Source organism: Cryptotermes secundus, unplaced genomic scaffold (assembly GCF_002891405.2).
Source record: "Cryptotermes secundus unplaced genomic scaffold, Csec_1.0 scaffold320, whole genome shotgun sequence".
Classification (NCBI taxonomy): Eukaryota; Metazoa; Arthropoda; class Insecta; order Blattodea; family Kalotermitidae; genus Cryptotermes; species Cryptotermes secundus.
In genome coordinates this window covers 2,086,704-2,099,407 of record NW_019731221.1, presented here as the reverse complement: position 1 = coordinate 2,099,407, position 12,704 = coordinate 2,086,704, and the positions used below count along the sequence as shown (strand labels likewise).

Here is a 12,704-nt window from a genome sequence, read left to right as displayed (position 1 = left end):
TTAAAAAGTAATAATTACACGCAAAATTTATCAATTTATCTGTATAATTTCCAGAAGTGTAGATTCTCACTAGCGGAAAATAATCAAACACAACAGCAAAGATTTTAGCATTTCGCAATATTTCTAGTTTATAATACGCAAAATATATTTCATATAAATATTTTACACAGCCGGTGACGGTAGCCGAGCGGTCTAAGGCATGCACTGTCTTCGCTCGCTCGGAAGCCGAGATCGTGGGTTCGAATCCCACTCAGGGCATGGATGTTTGTGTGCGTTTTTCTGTGTTTGTCTACAGGTAGAGGCCTTGCGACGAGCTGATCACTCGCCCAAGGAGTCCTACCGAATGTGTAAGATCTAGAAAAACCGAAGTGAACGGAGTTCATGGAAGTAGTCCTGGGCCCACTGGGGCTCTAGTGACAAGGAAAAAAAAATATTTTACACGTGTTCATGACCTGTAAATCATTTTTCACATATCCAGAACCTGCAATTAATTACTTATAATTACCCAATCAAAATACAAATGTAGATGTTAAGAGGTCCTCATTATTTTTCGCTGAATGATAATTAGTGAATTTTTCGAATACCTATCAAAATATGCAATTCTTGACAGTAAAGTTACATGTCTGGAGGTCGTTTATTCTGAGTCGGGATTTTTGCTAGTGAAGAGAAAGGTGAAATTGTGTGCACTGTAAGACGGTTAGTACAAATACACGTCATGAACGTGAATCAGTGCAACAGGACGCTAAAATAAAACATTACTGGTATATTCACGCTTATCATGTTGGCTGCGCGGTCTAAGGCATGGACTGTTTTCAGCCGCTCTAAAACTGGGGTCGTGGCTTCGAATCGCAATAGAGGCATGGGTGTTAGTCTGCGTTTATTCGATATTCCTGGTATCCTGCTTAGGTAGCGGCCTTATGGCGGGCTGGTCCCCCGCCTAAGGAGTCCTACCAACTATGTACATGACTAAGAAAACGTAAAAGAGAGACCAAGCTTCATCACAGAGTGTAAGGCCCATAGAGTAGTAGCATCAGTATATTCATTCAATTAAAAATGAATATAATTATTAATATTTGTGATCATTTTTAAAATGGCTGCGGGTGTCTACTACAGTTTTCTGTGTGACGAATGGAGCTGGGCTGCTATGTGGGTAGCCTGCTAATGACAGCTGAGGAGCCGTTCAGCCACACCGGCTATTTGTTGGCTTGTCAAGTAGAACAGGTTGTAGGAAGGATTTAACTACTCGTACCTTCAAGGCTGCTTCGGTCCGGTCACTTAACGTCTCCCAGGTTCTCTTAAATGTCTCCCTCTCCCTCCCTCTCTCTCTCTTTCTCTCTCTCACACACACACACACACACACACACACACACACACACACACACACACACAGTCTCCCCGGATCTCATGAGCAACACACTTTTCTGAAGCCTTCTCACTAATTGCTCTATGTGTTGGCAACTCAGTATTGGTGTTACGTAGAAACAATATCGAATTGCTAAAAATAAAGATGTTAATATAAACATAAATGCAGGAAATCTAAGTGTTTGTTCGTGTAAATATTAGTCAAGGGAAAACAATCTTTTGCGTATCTTCTAATTGCCTAAAGGAATAGATATTTAAGAAAAAATACTACTTTATGACTTGAATGTGGTCCTTACTTCCAGCTGCATTAAGCCTGTACGCCATCTGAAGTACATGTAAACTACAACGATTGTATTGTGACATGTAGACCCGTTGCTAGACAACCGCCGCTAAATAAGCAACTATACAAGAGCCGCTGCTAAGTAACAGCTCTATAAAGAAGCATGTTTCCACGGCAACAATTGCACTGCAACCGAGGAACGGTGTTTTCTACGCGGTCCGTGCCGAGATATTATAAGCAGGGCAGTTAGTCAGCTAGTGAATCAATCACTGAGTGACGAGTTATTCAGAGAGTTGAGTGTTCAGTTGTAAGTTGTTGCTGTGAGAAGCTCGTAGATAAGGCCGGGGATAGTTGGGGAACCCAGATGAAGGGGAACCGTTGCCGTTGGAAGCCGCTACCAAGCGGGGGAGTGGACTGTGACGTCACGAAACAAAATTTATTCTTTGGAATAAATTTTTGTACATCGAGAATTCGATCAAAAATCTACACGAACAAATAATACATTTTGATTAATTTAGTGACGTTCTACTAACTACAGAGTCAAATACAATATCGCCCGCCACCGGACTCTAACTTACATCAGCTGAAGCCACTTCACATTCTAATATCCCATTTTTCTAAGAAATATTTTAATGTTCCCATTTATGTCTAAGTACCCTAAGCTATCAATTCCATTTAGCTGCTCCGTCCAATATTTTGTGCAAATTCTATATCTCTCTATCTCTCATGAATGCTATATAGCATGAGAGATAGTGTCCGGATGAAAGGTAGCCAAAATAAAAAAAAAATTATGCTCGGAAACTAATTTTCATACACGTATCCGGTTTATGTCATCGGAAAGGAAAACTCTGATTTTTTTTTCATACCCTGCTTACGCGCATGCGCCGCCACATTTCTGCCACCATGTTAGGAATCACCTGGAATATGAATTGGCAGAGGTGGACCAATCGCTTGGCCTCCTACGTCGCCAAATTTAACACGAGTGGAATTTTTCTTTTGGGGTTATGTGAAGAACATTGTCTACCAGGTTAAGATCAACGAGCTTCAACTCATGAAATCCGGCACAAAGGACCCTGTGGCTACGGTAACACCAAACATGCTTCAAGCCTTGATATTTGTCGTGCCACCAAGGGAGCCCACATTTAAATTTATTGAGAAAGTTATATACGCAGAGAAAAAGCTTTGACAGTTTCCCTTTCTATTGGTGTAACCCATCAACGTGTATAATAAATTCTTTCTGAGATATAATTATTTTATTTTGGATACCTTTCATCCGGACACTCTGTATACTGCCCATTTCCCCTACATAAATCACTTTACATTTCGTGTATAGCCCTCAGTGCAAAATACCAAGCTACAAAGTTCTTTTGGAAGTACCTCATCTGTAGACTCAGCCGCGCTGGAGAACAGAAGGTTGCGAGGAAACGCTGGAATGGAAGACAAATTACTCTGCCCTGGCGAGGAAAAATGCATCGTCTCAGCTTTTCCTAACACAGCGTTGGCAAGAAGATTCTTGTACAGCTCTGTCGGTAATACAAAATGTTTGTTGTTATTGTTAATGCCGTTCTCTTCGTCGTTGTCCACCAGCGACGAATTCGTTGACGAATCAGTGGCATTCTCCGGTGACGACATGAATGACTATTGTAGGAACTGTATGACCGCCTTAATGCTAACTGCGATATCTACATAGTAAATAACACGTCATCTTCCCGCCTCCAGTTGCCGGTACGTTCTTTTGTTCATCGTTGTAAGTTAGGAGGCAACATTTTTGAGATAGACTGTACACAACACGCGACCAGTCTGACGCTCAATTTAAATACCCGCTCGTAGCTATTTATTTTTCATATTTCAGCGAAACAAATTTTAAAATTGATGAAAGACTGGTGTTGCTTACTGAATCTGAAGGTAGTTAATCGGTTAATATATTTCTTCTTTACGTAGAAAGAAACCAAATTACAAATTGAAACGTATTTATAGTTTCTGTTACGTTTATTATAATAAAGACTTAAAAAATAGTTTAAAAGTTCAAAATATATGCACTGGAACTGGTTTTAAGGGCTATTACAAATAGGAACCACTTCTTTATAAGAAAAACTAGCTCAAGACTATTACTCGACGAATTCAATCAAGGCCTGCCAATCAATGTTTGTCTTCTAATCGAGCACAATTTTTCTCAGTGGTTAATTACAGTCTGGATCTTCGAGTACTTTCCGTATTTTTCTTTATGATAGTTCACCAACCACACGTAACTATCTGTAAACGGGAACGACTTTCGTCATCTCTTCTTTACGCTATTTTGAAAAGCACAGCTCTTCGTAACCTAGAGTTACACTGCTTAATCACTTAATTCTCTTTCCATCTTTCACTTGCTCCACACTCTTATGAAGTCAACCTTTATGTGAAGATTCCTACAGTAGATCACATCAGTTAATAACCACATCACGTATAGGAATCGCCCATTTCACTGACCAGTACAAAACTTTAACTCCGTTACGGAATATAACACTTTGTCATTGTCATTTACGTCATTGTAAAAAAGATTCACCATATTAAAATTGGCGGTTTTATTTGTATCAGATAATATAAAAGAAAAGTTGTATTTTTCTGCGATTATTTTTTGTTGATTCTTGATACAACTACTTAACCACACTTCTAGTAATCTCTGCTACACTTTATGAACATTAATTGTATATTCTTTTTGGAAAACATATATCTCAAAATTCTTAAATTCTTTTCAAATTAAGGCTAAAAATATAAAAGGCTGGACGAATCGAGTCCAAGCGAGTATGTGCGAAGACTGAAAGAAGACACCACAAGAATGAAAGAAAATAGATTGGGTGGTATGGGGCGGGCACAACTGGGTGGTGGGAGCTAGGTCGTAAGGGGGTGGAAAAGGGGTTAGACGGAAAAGAGGTGGGTAAAAAGGAAGACTTCCAAGGGATGAGAGGGGGTACATATAGGAAACTCTTAGAGAGAGGGTGTTGGGTAGAAACGTAAGGGGAAGGTCTGGTGGGGGGGGTACATCACGTCTCATATGTGCGCAAGCGCAGTGCTTGTTCTATAATAAAGCCAAATATATATAAGCATATTATTTTACAAAGGGTTATAAAAAGTGTTATAGAACAACCCTATAGAGTTTATTGTCCCTTGGTCTGGACACATGGGCCATATGGAATAAGCAGGCAAATAAAAGAAACATATTTGAACTTAGCAGTAAATAAGTGTCCATTTGACTTGGGGGTTCACAACGCTGTTTGCCCTTTAATTAATCTGTTACAAGCCCACAATATACACGTAAACAAACCGGAGGTGAATACCCAGAAAATACCTTACTAATACAACAAATACTCCATCTTTAACCTCAAAATATCAGTAACGCTATTGTTATTTGTAAGAAGAATATAAAAACGAACGCATAAAGGGGATGTCTTGACTTCCTATCTACATATTCCATTTCTCGAGCTTTCTTCAAATAAATTGCGTATTTATAGTTGAAAATAATGACTGTTGGACAAATTTAATTTTATGTGATTTAAGGATCTCATATGAAGATACTATCGTCTTGGTTAGCCATCATAGGGGTTGAGCGGTCTAAGGCTCGAACCCTTGGAGCGGGCTTCGAATCCCACTCAAGGCATGGAGTCCTACTGACTGTCTAAGATTAATTAACTGAAGCGAAGCGAAGCGTTTCACAAATGCCCTATCCTCCAAATGGAAGCAACAGAAATAAAGATAGATAGATAGATTAGTAATTATATTAATATAAATTTCGACACCAATTTCAATGTCTCGTGTTACCATATTGTAATAAAGATATACCATTAGAAGACCCTTTGAAATATTTTTTAAAATCAACATAAATTTGAGCTTAATTTGAGGAAGGAATTGAGCTTTGGATTATTTTGTTACGTCCACGTTCTTAGTGAGAAGGATCGAGAATATCGAAAAGGGTTGGAAGACGATTGTGAATGGTAAGAATGATAAGAAATAGGAAGTAGTCTTGACCCGTTTGAGAGTCCTAGTCCGGCAACCTCATGTAAAGATTAACGAAATGCCCTTATCTTCTTAAAGGGTTAACCGTATCCACATGATGAAAAGTTGGGCTGTCTCGATGTGTGAATAAAATTAACAACCCTTGCTGGGAATCAAACCCCACCTATGCATTCCTCTGTACAGAGAACGCGAGTGTTATGAGATTGAAGCATATCCCGGCCATGGATGTTGCGACAGCGTTCTTGTGGGTCGTGACACATTAAGCTCCTGTGAACTGATACCAGCGCTTCAGAGAAACTGCTGCCTATATTCCAGCGTGGAAAACTACTATAGTACCGTATTGTGTATTCTGTTCATTCAACTGCCAATTTATCTATCTCAGATGCAAATATTCTTCACTTCCTGGAAGCAGAAACTGCGCAGGCATTACTACCTGAAAGTAGGTGTGTTTTTTGTTTAGGATATAACTACTTGGTGAGAGCAAAAAATTGTTCAACAGTGATCCATTTAAATGCATTCCTTTAAACCTGTACTATTTTCAAACCCCATTCAGAAGGTATGGAAAGTGCGGTGAGAAATTGGGGCGTGTACGAGTCCCAAACAAGCTATATTAGGAACCACAAATAAAGAATGCCCACAAAAACAAACTTACGAAAAGGGTCTAAAATTATACAAAAGAATAAACACAAAGAAGGGGGAAAAAATCAATGGTTCAACAGGTGATGGCACGGGGGTGCGGCGGCCGCTTGTTTGAGGTGTAGTGTAGCCTATCTTTTGCTTACAAAAATAGGAGCGCAGTTGTTCTTTTGCATCTGTTGACTAAATTAGCCGTATAAAATCCTTAGCTGAGAGTGGTTCAATACAAAACATGACAAAATCTGTAAGCTAGTTTTATGAGTATATTTCCCAACCTGATCTTACCTCGCTCCGGTAGGGAAAATACCCAGCAGGCAACTTGTTGAATGCGTAATATGAATTAATTATTTAAAATTGTGTAACTTTACACATATTAAGTTAATATATAATCTTACACAAACCGCCGAGCCTCCTTAGAAAAAATGAGGGTTATTCAGCTGTTAAAAATCCCTATTTTTATGAAACTTTAAGTTCATTATCGATTTCACAAAAAATCTGACACTAGTATTTGGTTCAATATAAGTTAATCTGTTCACTCACAATTTGTGTAAGGTAAATGTTAATATTATCCTCCCATTTCGACTTAGGTCTCCTAACGGGCATCTTCGCTTCTCCCCTGTCATCTCCTCTCCTTTTCTCTGTTCTCCTGTCCTGTCCTCGTTTCTCTTTTTTGATTCTCGTGTCCGAGACAAATGAAGTATCTCATGCAATTATGAGGTGGATTGATTAATTTGATCGATATCTGATTAATTTTTTTTCCTTGGCACTACAGCCCCAGCTGGCCTAGGCCTACCTCCATGAACTTCCCCGTTCACTTCGGTTTTTCTAGATCTTACACATTCGGTAGGACTCCTTGGGCCAGTGATCAGCTCGTCCCAAGGCCTCTACCTGTACACAAACACAGAAAAACGCACACACACAAACTAAATATCCATGCCCTGAGTGGGATTCGAACCCACGAACCCGGTTTCCGAGCGAACGAAGACAGTACATGCCTTAGACCGCTCGGCTACCGTGACCGGCTATATCTGATTAGTGTAGTCACATATTATGAGTGTATCGCCTGTACGGACATATAAATTTTCCTTCCTTCTTTTCCTCTTCTTCTTCTTCACCCCGATGGATTATAATTTCGAGCCACCTTCAGCCATCTCTCCTCGCCCATTCTGTTTACATGGCATTTCTTTTTAAATTGCATGGTTATTAATCGCCTCGACAAACCGATAATGACGATTTGATGATATGACAATACAGTACACGTCTGTGTACCCAATATAATATTTAAGCCAGGAACCAATTTACGAAACAATCGACAAGCGATCGCTTCAAGTCGATAATAAATGAGACCTGTAGCATTCTGGTACATCTGGCCGGATAGACTGTTCTTTGGGATTGCAGAGGAAGTGCCAGGATAATTATAAAACCCGCAGCAACTGTAAATCTCGTAGGGACCGATTTGAATTAGACGAGAATTTGAGTCGTCTTTCCCAGTCATAGCAGTCAGCACCTCAATCAGAATCGTGTAACAGAGGCATAGAGCACGTACATACTGCAACAGAGAACGAGTGGGGAAGCTGTGAAGTACTGGACAGTTACAACTTCGGTACTTGAGGCGCTGTCTGAATTAGTGGAGCCTCCCTCAAGCCTTCCGCGTAGTCTTCGAGACCTATCTGAGCTCTTGGTCAGACTGTCACATGCAGAGAGAAAATTTCGGCTTTTCCACTTTTGATACCTCGTTTCTGAGAACAAGAGGTTTCAGAGTAGCAAAGTTATGCGAAGTTTGCTACAAGCACATGACTGTGATGTGTAGAGTTTTAGCGCTGCAGAAATCAGCCTCCTATCCGACAGGAAAGGGGGTAAACAGACGAAGAATGAGAATTAATTTGTTTTTCCTACACGTCTTTTTTACTTTTATTGTTTACACATAAACCACATTCATATTTCTATCAACAGTGTGTTAAATATGTGTCGTTTTATAAATCCAAGTTTAATAGCTCGTTACGTATTTTACTTAATGATTATCCGTTGTACAATTATCTTGGGAAATTCGTTTCCATCCACCTCATATAATCGCGAAACTTCTATGCAAGCCTTTCCTTAGTATTTTCAAACTCATGGAGGGAAAAAATACTTAAATATTCCATCCTGTAAATATGTATTAATATAAATTGAAACAGTATTTCAGAAATATTTTAGCTTGGTAACATCTAGGTAGGCCTGTCACGGTAGCCGAGCGGTCTAAAGCATGTACTGTCTTTGCTAGCTTGGAAACCGGGATCGTGGGTTCGAATCCCACTCAGGGCATGGATGTTTAGTGTGTGTGGGTGCGTTTTTCTGTGTTTGTGTACAGGTAGAGGCCTTGTGACGAGCTGATCACCCGCCCAAGGTGTCCTACCGAATGTGTAAGAACCAGAAAAACCGAACTGAAGGGAGAAGTTCGTGGAGGTAGGCCTAGGCCCACTGGGGCTGCAGTGCCAAGGGGGAAAGAAAACATCTAGGTAGGGACACCTGTATGATGTCTAGCAGATTTTTCCTTAATTAATTCTCTTACGTAACAGGTCAGCTGGTCTAATCCTCGGAAGATTATGAACAAGAAGAACTGTAGGTATGTTCACATTCCCATAGCCACAAAAGCCCATTGGTGAGGACCGTTCAGATCCAATTAAATCTAGCCCACTCTCTTCTTTTCTACGTTAAAATTTAATATTATGTTTCCATCTACGTCTTAGTCTTCCATGCGGTCTTTTTCTCTTGAGGATTCCTTCTTTACTCGCATGTGGATTTTTCATCTGCCATTTGTACCACATGTCCTGTCAATTTTATTATGCTTGGACTAATAACCATAATATTACTAGCTCATTTATTCAGCTATGCATTAGCTACTTCTTTAGGCATCCTGTCAGATGTTTAAATTACCTAGTTAAGTAAATCCAAACAGAAGAGAATGGTGCCATGAAATCTGTCGGATTTATAAAATCACAGTCTCAAGTGACAGGATGAGGGATGGAGGTTGTTGTAGCGGTCACTGTCACTTTCATCTTGGTCATTGACTTGACCCAGTGAAGAATCTACTGTAGGACTGACCACTAAAACCACTTGTTGCTTATGCTTCCAGAAAACCTCATGCGAAGGGATAAAATTGGAACGCTACGATATTGAACCTTGTCCTTAAGACTCCAGCCTCAATTTCCAAATGAACACAATAAGAAATTTAATATATTTCAATTCACATCATATCCTTCTAAGATAATGTGAAATAGATAGATCCTTCGTGTTGTCTGTTGAATAAATATACACATCTGCCGGCCAGGTAGTGTTAAAATGGAAACCTCCTATTGGTCGCCAACCGATATGTTCTCACAAGCGCTGTTCACATATTAGCTTTATTATAAACCACAGTAACGGTTAACGGGATTGAAAAAGGTTTAATTCCAAAACACAACATACAAAATCACCAGATGATTTTCTTTTCAGTTCATTACGCTCACATGTAGACTGTGTAAAAAGGGTGATTAAATGTTCATGACACAAATTAAGAAATCCACTGAAGGAGTTACGTAGACTGAAGATATCCGAGAACAGGTTGCTGTGGTAAATACGCGGACCGGAGCGGGATGACGTAATAAGAGGCTGGAGAAAACTGCGGTATGTGGAGCTTCATAACTTTTGCTCCTTACAAAATACAATTAGAAGATCAAGGCAAAGGAGGATAAGATGAACAACGAATGCAGCAGGTAAGGGGGAAGGGAATGTTTATAGAGTCTAGGTGGGGAAGCCAGAATGAAAGACAAATAGGAAGACACCAAATTATCGTGTATGGTGGGGTTCCGTGACTAATAATAATGGGTTCTGGAATTGATGATTGGATTTATTGGCACTTTTATTAAAATTACAACCAACTGTAACAGCTCAAAATCAATGGCTAAGGATCGGTCCATTTCTTACTGGACTATGAGTGTCTTCTCTTCTGCGTGACTGACTTGGTTCTGATTTACAAATCACTCACTTCTGGTTAACGAACGAGGAATGAAGAAGAATCCACTGAACTCCCTTACGAACAATTATGGCCACGAGTAGAATCTAATGTTACGACCGACCGTCAGTCGGCCGGTGTGTCTTGGAATAAAGCACCCATTTGGGACTTGCGAAAAGAATTTTATTACTGTCAGACGGTTGGAGATCTGTTGGTGTAGGGCTCTCTCTCTCTGACGAGAGGACGGGTCTGTCGTTTACAATTGCTGCTGGAGCTCGCCAGTGCAGTCATTTTCGGTTCTGAGTCCCGTGGGACTCGTGACCATATTTTACTGTCTCAGATTCGAGACTTCCCTTTCCGTTGCCTCCTACGACTCACAGGGTCACAGTGGAGGTATTGGACTCCGCCTCCACGCGGGGTTTACAACTCACATACAGACAAACTTATAACTTGGGGCGAATCGACGTAGGAGCACTACCTCCAGAGGGTCTTGTATCGATTTCTTGTATCAGTTGTCACGGGAATCTGTGTTTGGGGAGCAGTTTGCCAGCAACTGACTAGTTCGTTACCGCGGGAACGTGTCTTACCAAACTGTTGTTGAGTAATGGATTATTCCAGCTTGCTGTCAAGGAAACGCGTGTTAGGGGCCGTTGACTGCAACGCAATTCCAATTCTGATCTTTGCTATTCCAGCTTTTAGGCGGTGCTTGTCATATCCGTCACAATATTAAGATCAATCTTAGCAAATAGGTTAGGGCGATACGGACTGGATTGATCTGGCTTAGGATAGGGATCAGTGGCGGGTTCTTCTGAACTCAGTAATAAACCACCTGGTTCCATTAAATGTTGGGAAAATCTTAAGTGGCTGAATGACTGGTGGCTACCCCCAAAATATTACCTCCGTGGAGTCAGTCAGTCAGTCTGTCAGTCTGTCAGTCTGTCAGTCTGTCAGTCTGTCAGTCTGTCAGTCTGTCAGTCTGTCAGTGTGTCAGTCAGTCAGTCAGTCAGTCAGTCTGTCTCTCAGTCTGTCAGTCTGTCACTCTGTCAGTNCGGTCAGTCGGTCAGTCGGTCAGTCGGTCAGTCGGTCGGTTAAGTAAAGTGGACTTTTTTTGGTTAAATTTGGTTCAAAAATTGAAACCGCCAGACAAATATTTATGAAAGTCTCCCGAAGCGATTTTTGAAGACGCACCTCGCTCTCTTCAGAAGCTGATACTAGCTAGCAGACAGATAAGCAGAGTGTCAGAAAAGCAGAAAGATACAACCTTCTATAAATCTGAGCAAGACCTCCGACATAAAATGTTATCAAAATTAGTCCAAAGCGTTTCCAGTTATGAGACGATATAGCTCGGCACTGGGTGAATGTGAGTGGTCAGCTTCACACCCCAGTCGCTTTAGACTCGGTAAAAGAGTATATTATGCTCATTGGACAGAAGGCGAGGTGGGACATAAGACGGTCATGACGTTGTGGATTAGAGATGTATTACTTCCCCTAGCGGGAATGGAATTCGAACAGCCAGCCCATCCCGCCGAAAGCCCAGACATTACACTGATTGAACTGTGCTTATGATTACCTGTTTAAACTATGAGTAGCGCTCAAAGACACAAAAAATCACTTCGTCATTTCCAGTGATTTATGAAACAGAAAGGAAAACGCAGATTTTGTGCTGTTACCGTGTCGTCCTTTTATATTCCAAAAAAAAAAAAAAATGAATGCAGTAAAGGTGTTTATGTTTCGAATCTCTGCATCAAGTGACACTGACATCGATCCCATCTCAGATGTTCGCACAGCCGGCATGTTGGTATTCAAATAATTATATACTTGAGTAATTTGTTGGAGTCCCGAGAGAAACAGATCTACATGACCGCAATATTACAGCAAACATTTTCTTCAAGTTATCTACATAATAATGCTAAAGTTCTGTGTAATATTAGCCTATGAATAATAAATAAAAGATTTTAGTGTTTCTTGTAATCATATACTAAAGGAAAAGCACATTGAAAATTAACGGGAAATAATTTCTTTCCTGTCTTTTTCCTTTATCTCCTTAATATAAGGATCTCCTTCCCTTGCTTCTCTGTTAAGACTATGAATTAATACGAATAGTATTAGTTTGCTTCGGGGACACGCTGTAGCGTAGTTGGTTGAGGCACTATGCTACAAGTCGAAAGGTCGCGGCTTCGAGTCCTGATGAGGTGGATCTTTTTCAATTTACCTAACTCTCCCAGCCACACTATGGCCCTTAGGTTGACTCACCCTCTAACAGTAATGAGTACCAAAAATCTTCCTGGGGCTAAAGAGCGGTCGGCGCTTAAGGCCGATTGTCTTGAGAAAATGTGGGAGCCTCGACGACTGACAACCCTATGGGCCTTCACAGCCTGTAACAGGGATACCTTTGCCCTTTTTGTTTAGGATCCGTTTCCTTCAGATGGCACAGTTGCGAAGAAAGAAGTGACAACCGTG

General features: G+C 40.5%; 1 protein-coding gene across 4 annotated transcripts in view; it reads right to left on the bottom strand.

Moving 5' to 3' along the window:
- The window catches only part of LOC111866474 (zinc finger protein rotund), a 938,200-nt gene that overhangs the window by 278,667 nt on the left and 646,829 nt on the right, over positions 1 to 12,704 (bottom strand). For 2 of the 4 annotated variants that reach the window (XM_023855446.2, XM_023855447.2), the window contains exon 1: positions 3,020 to 4,439. The exons of the other annotated variants lie outside the window; for them this stretch is intronic. In XM_023855446.2, the coding sequence (XP_023711214.1) occupies positions 3,020 to 3,274 (255 nt within the window). In that variant the 5' untranslated portion in view covers positions 3,275 to 4,439. Of the gene's footprint in view, positions 1 to 3,019; positions 4,440 to 12,704 lie in introns of those variants that run through there. 4 annotated transcript variants of the gene reach the window in all.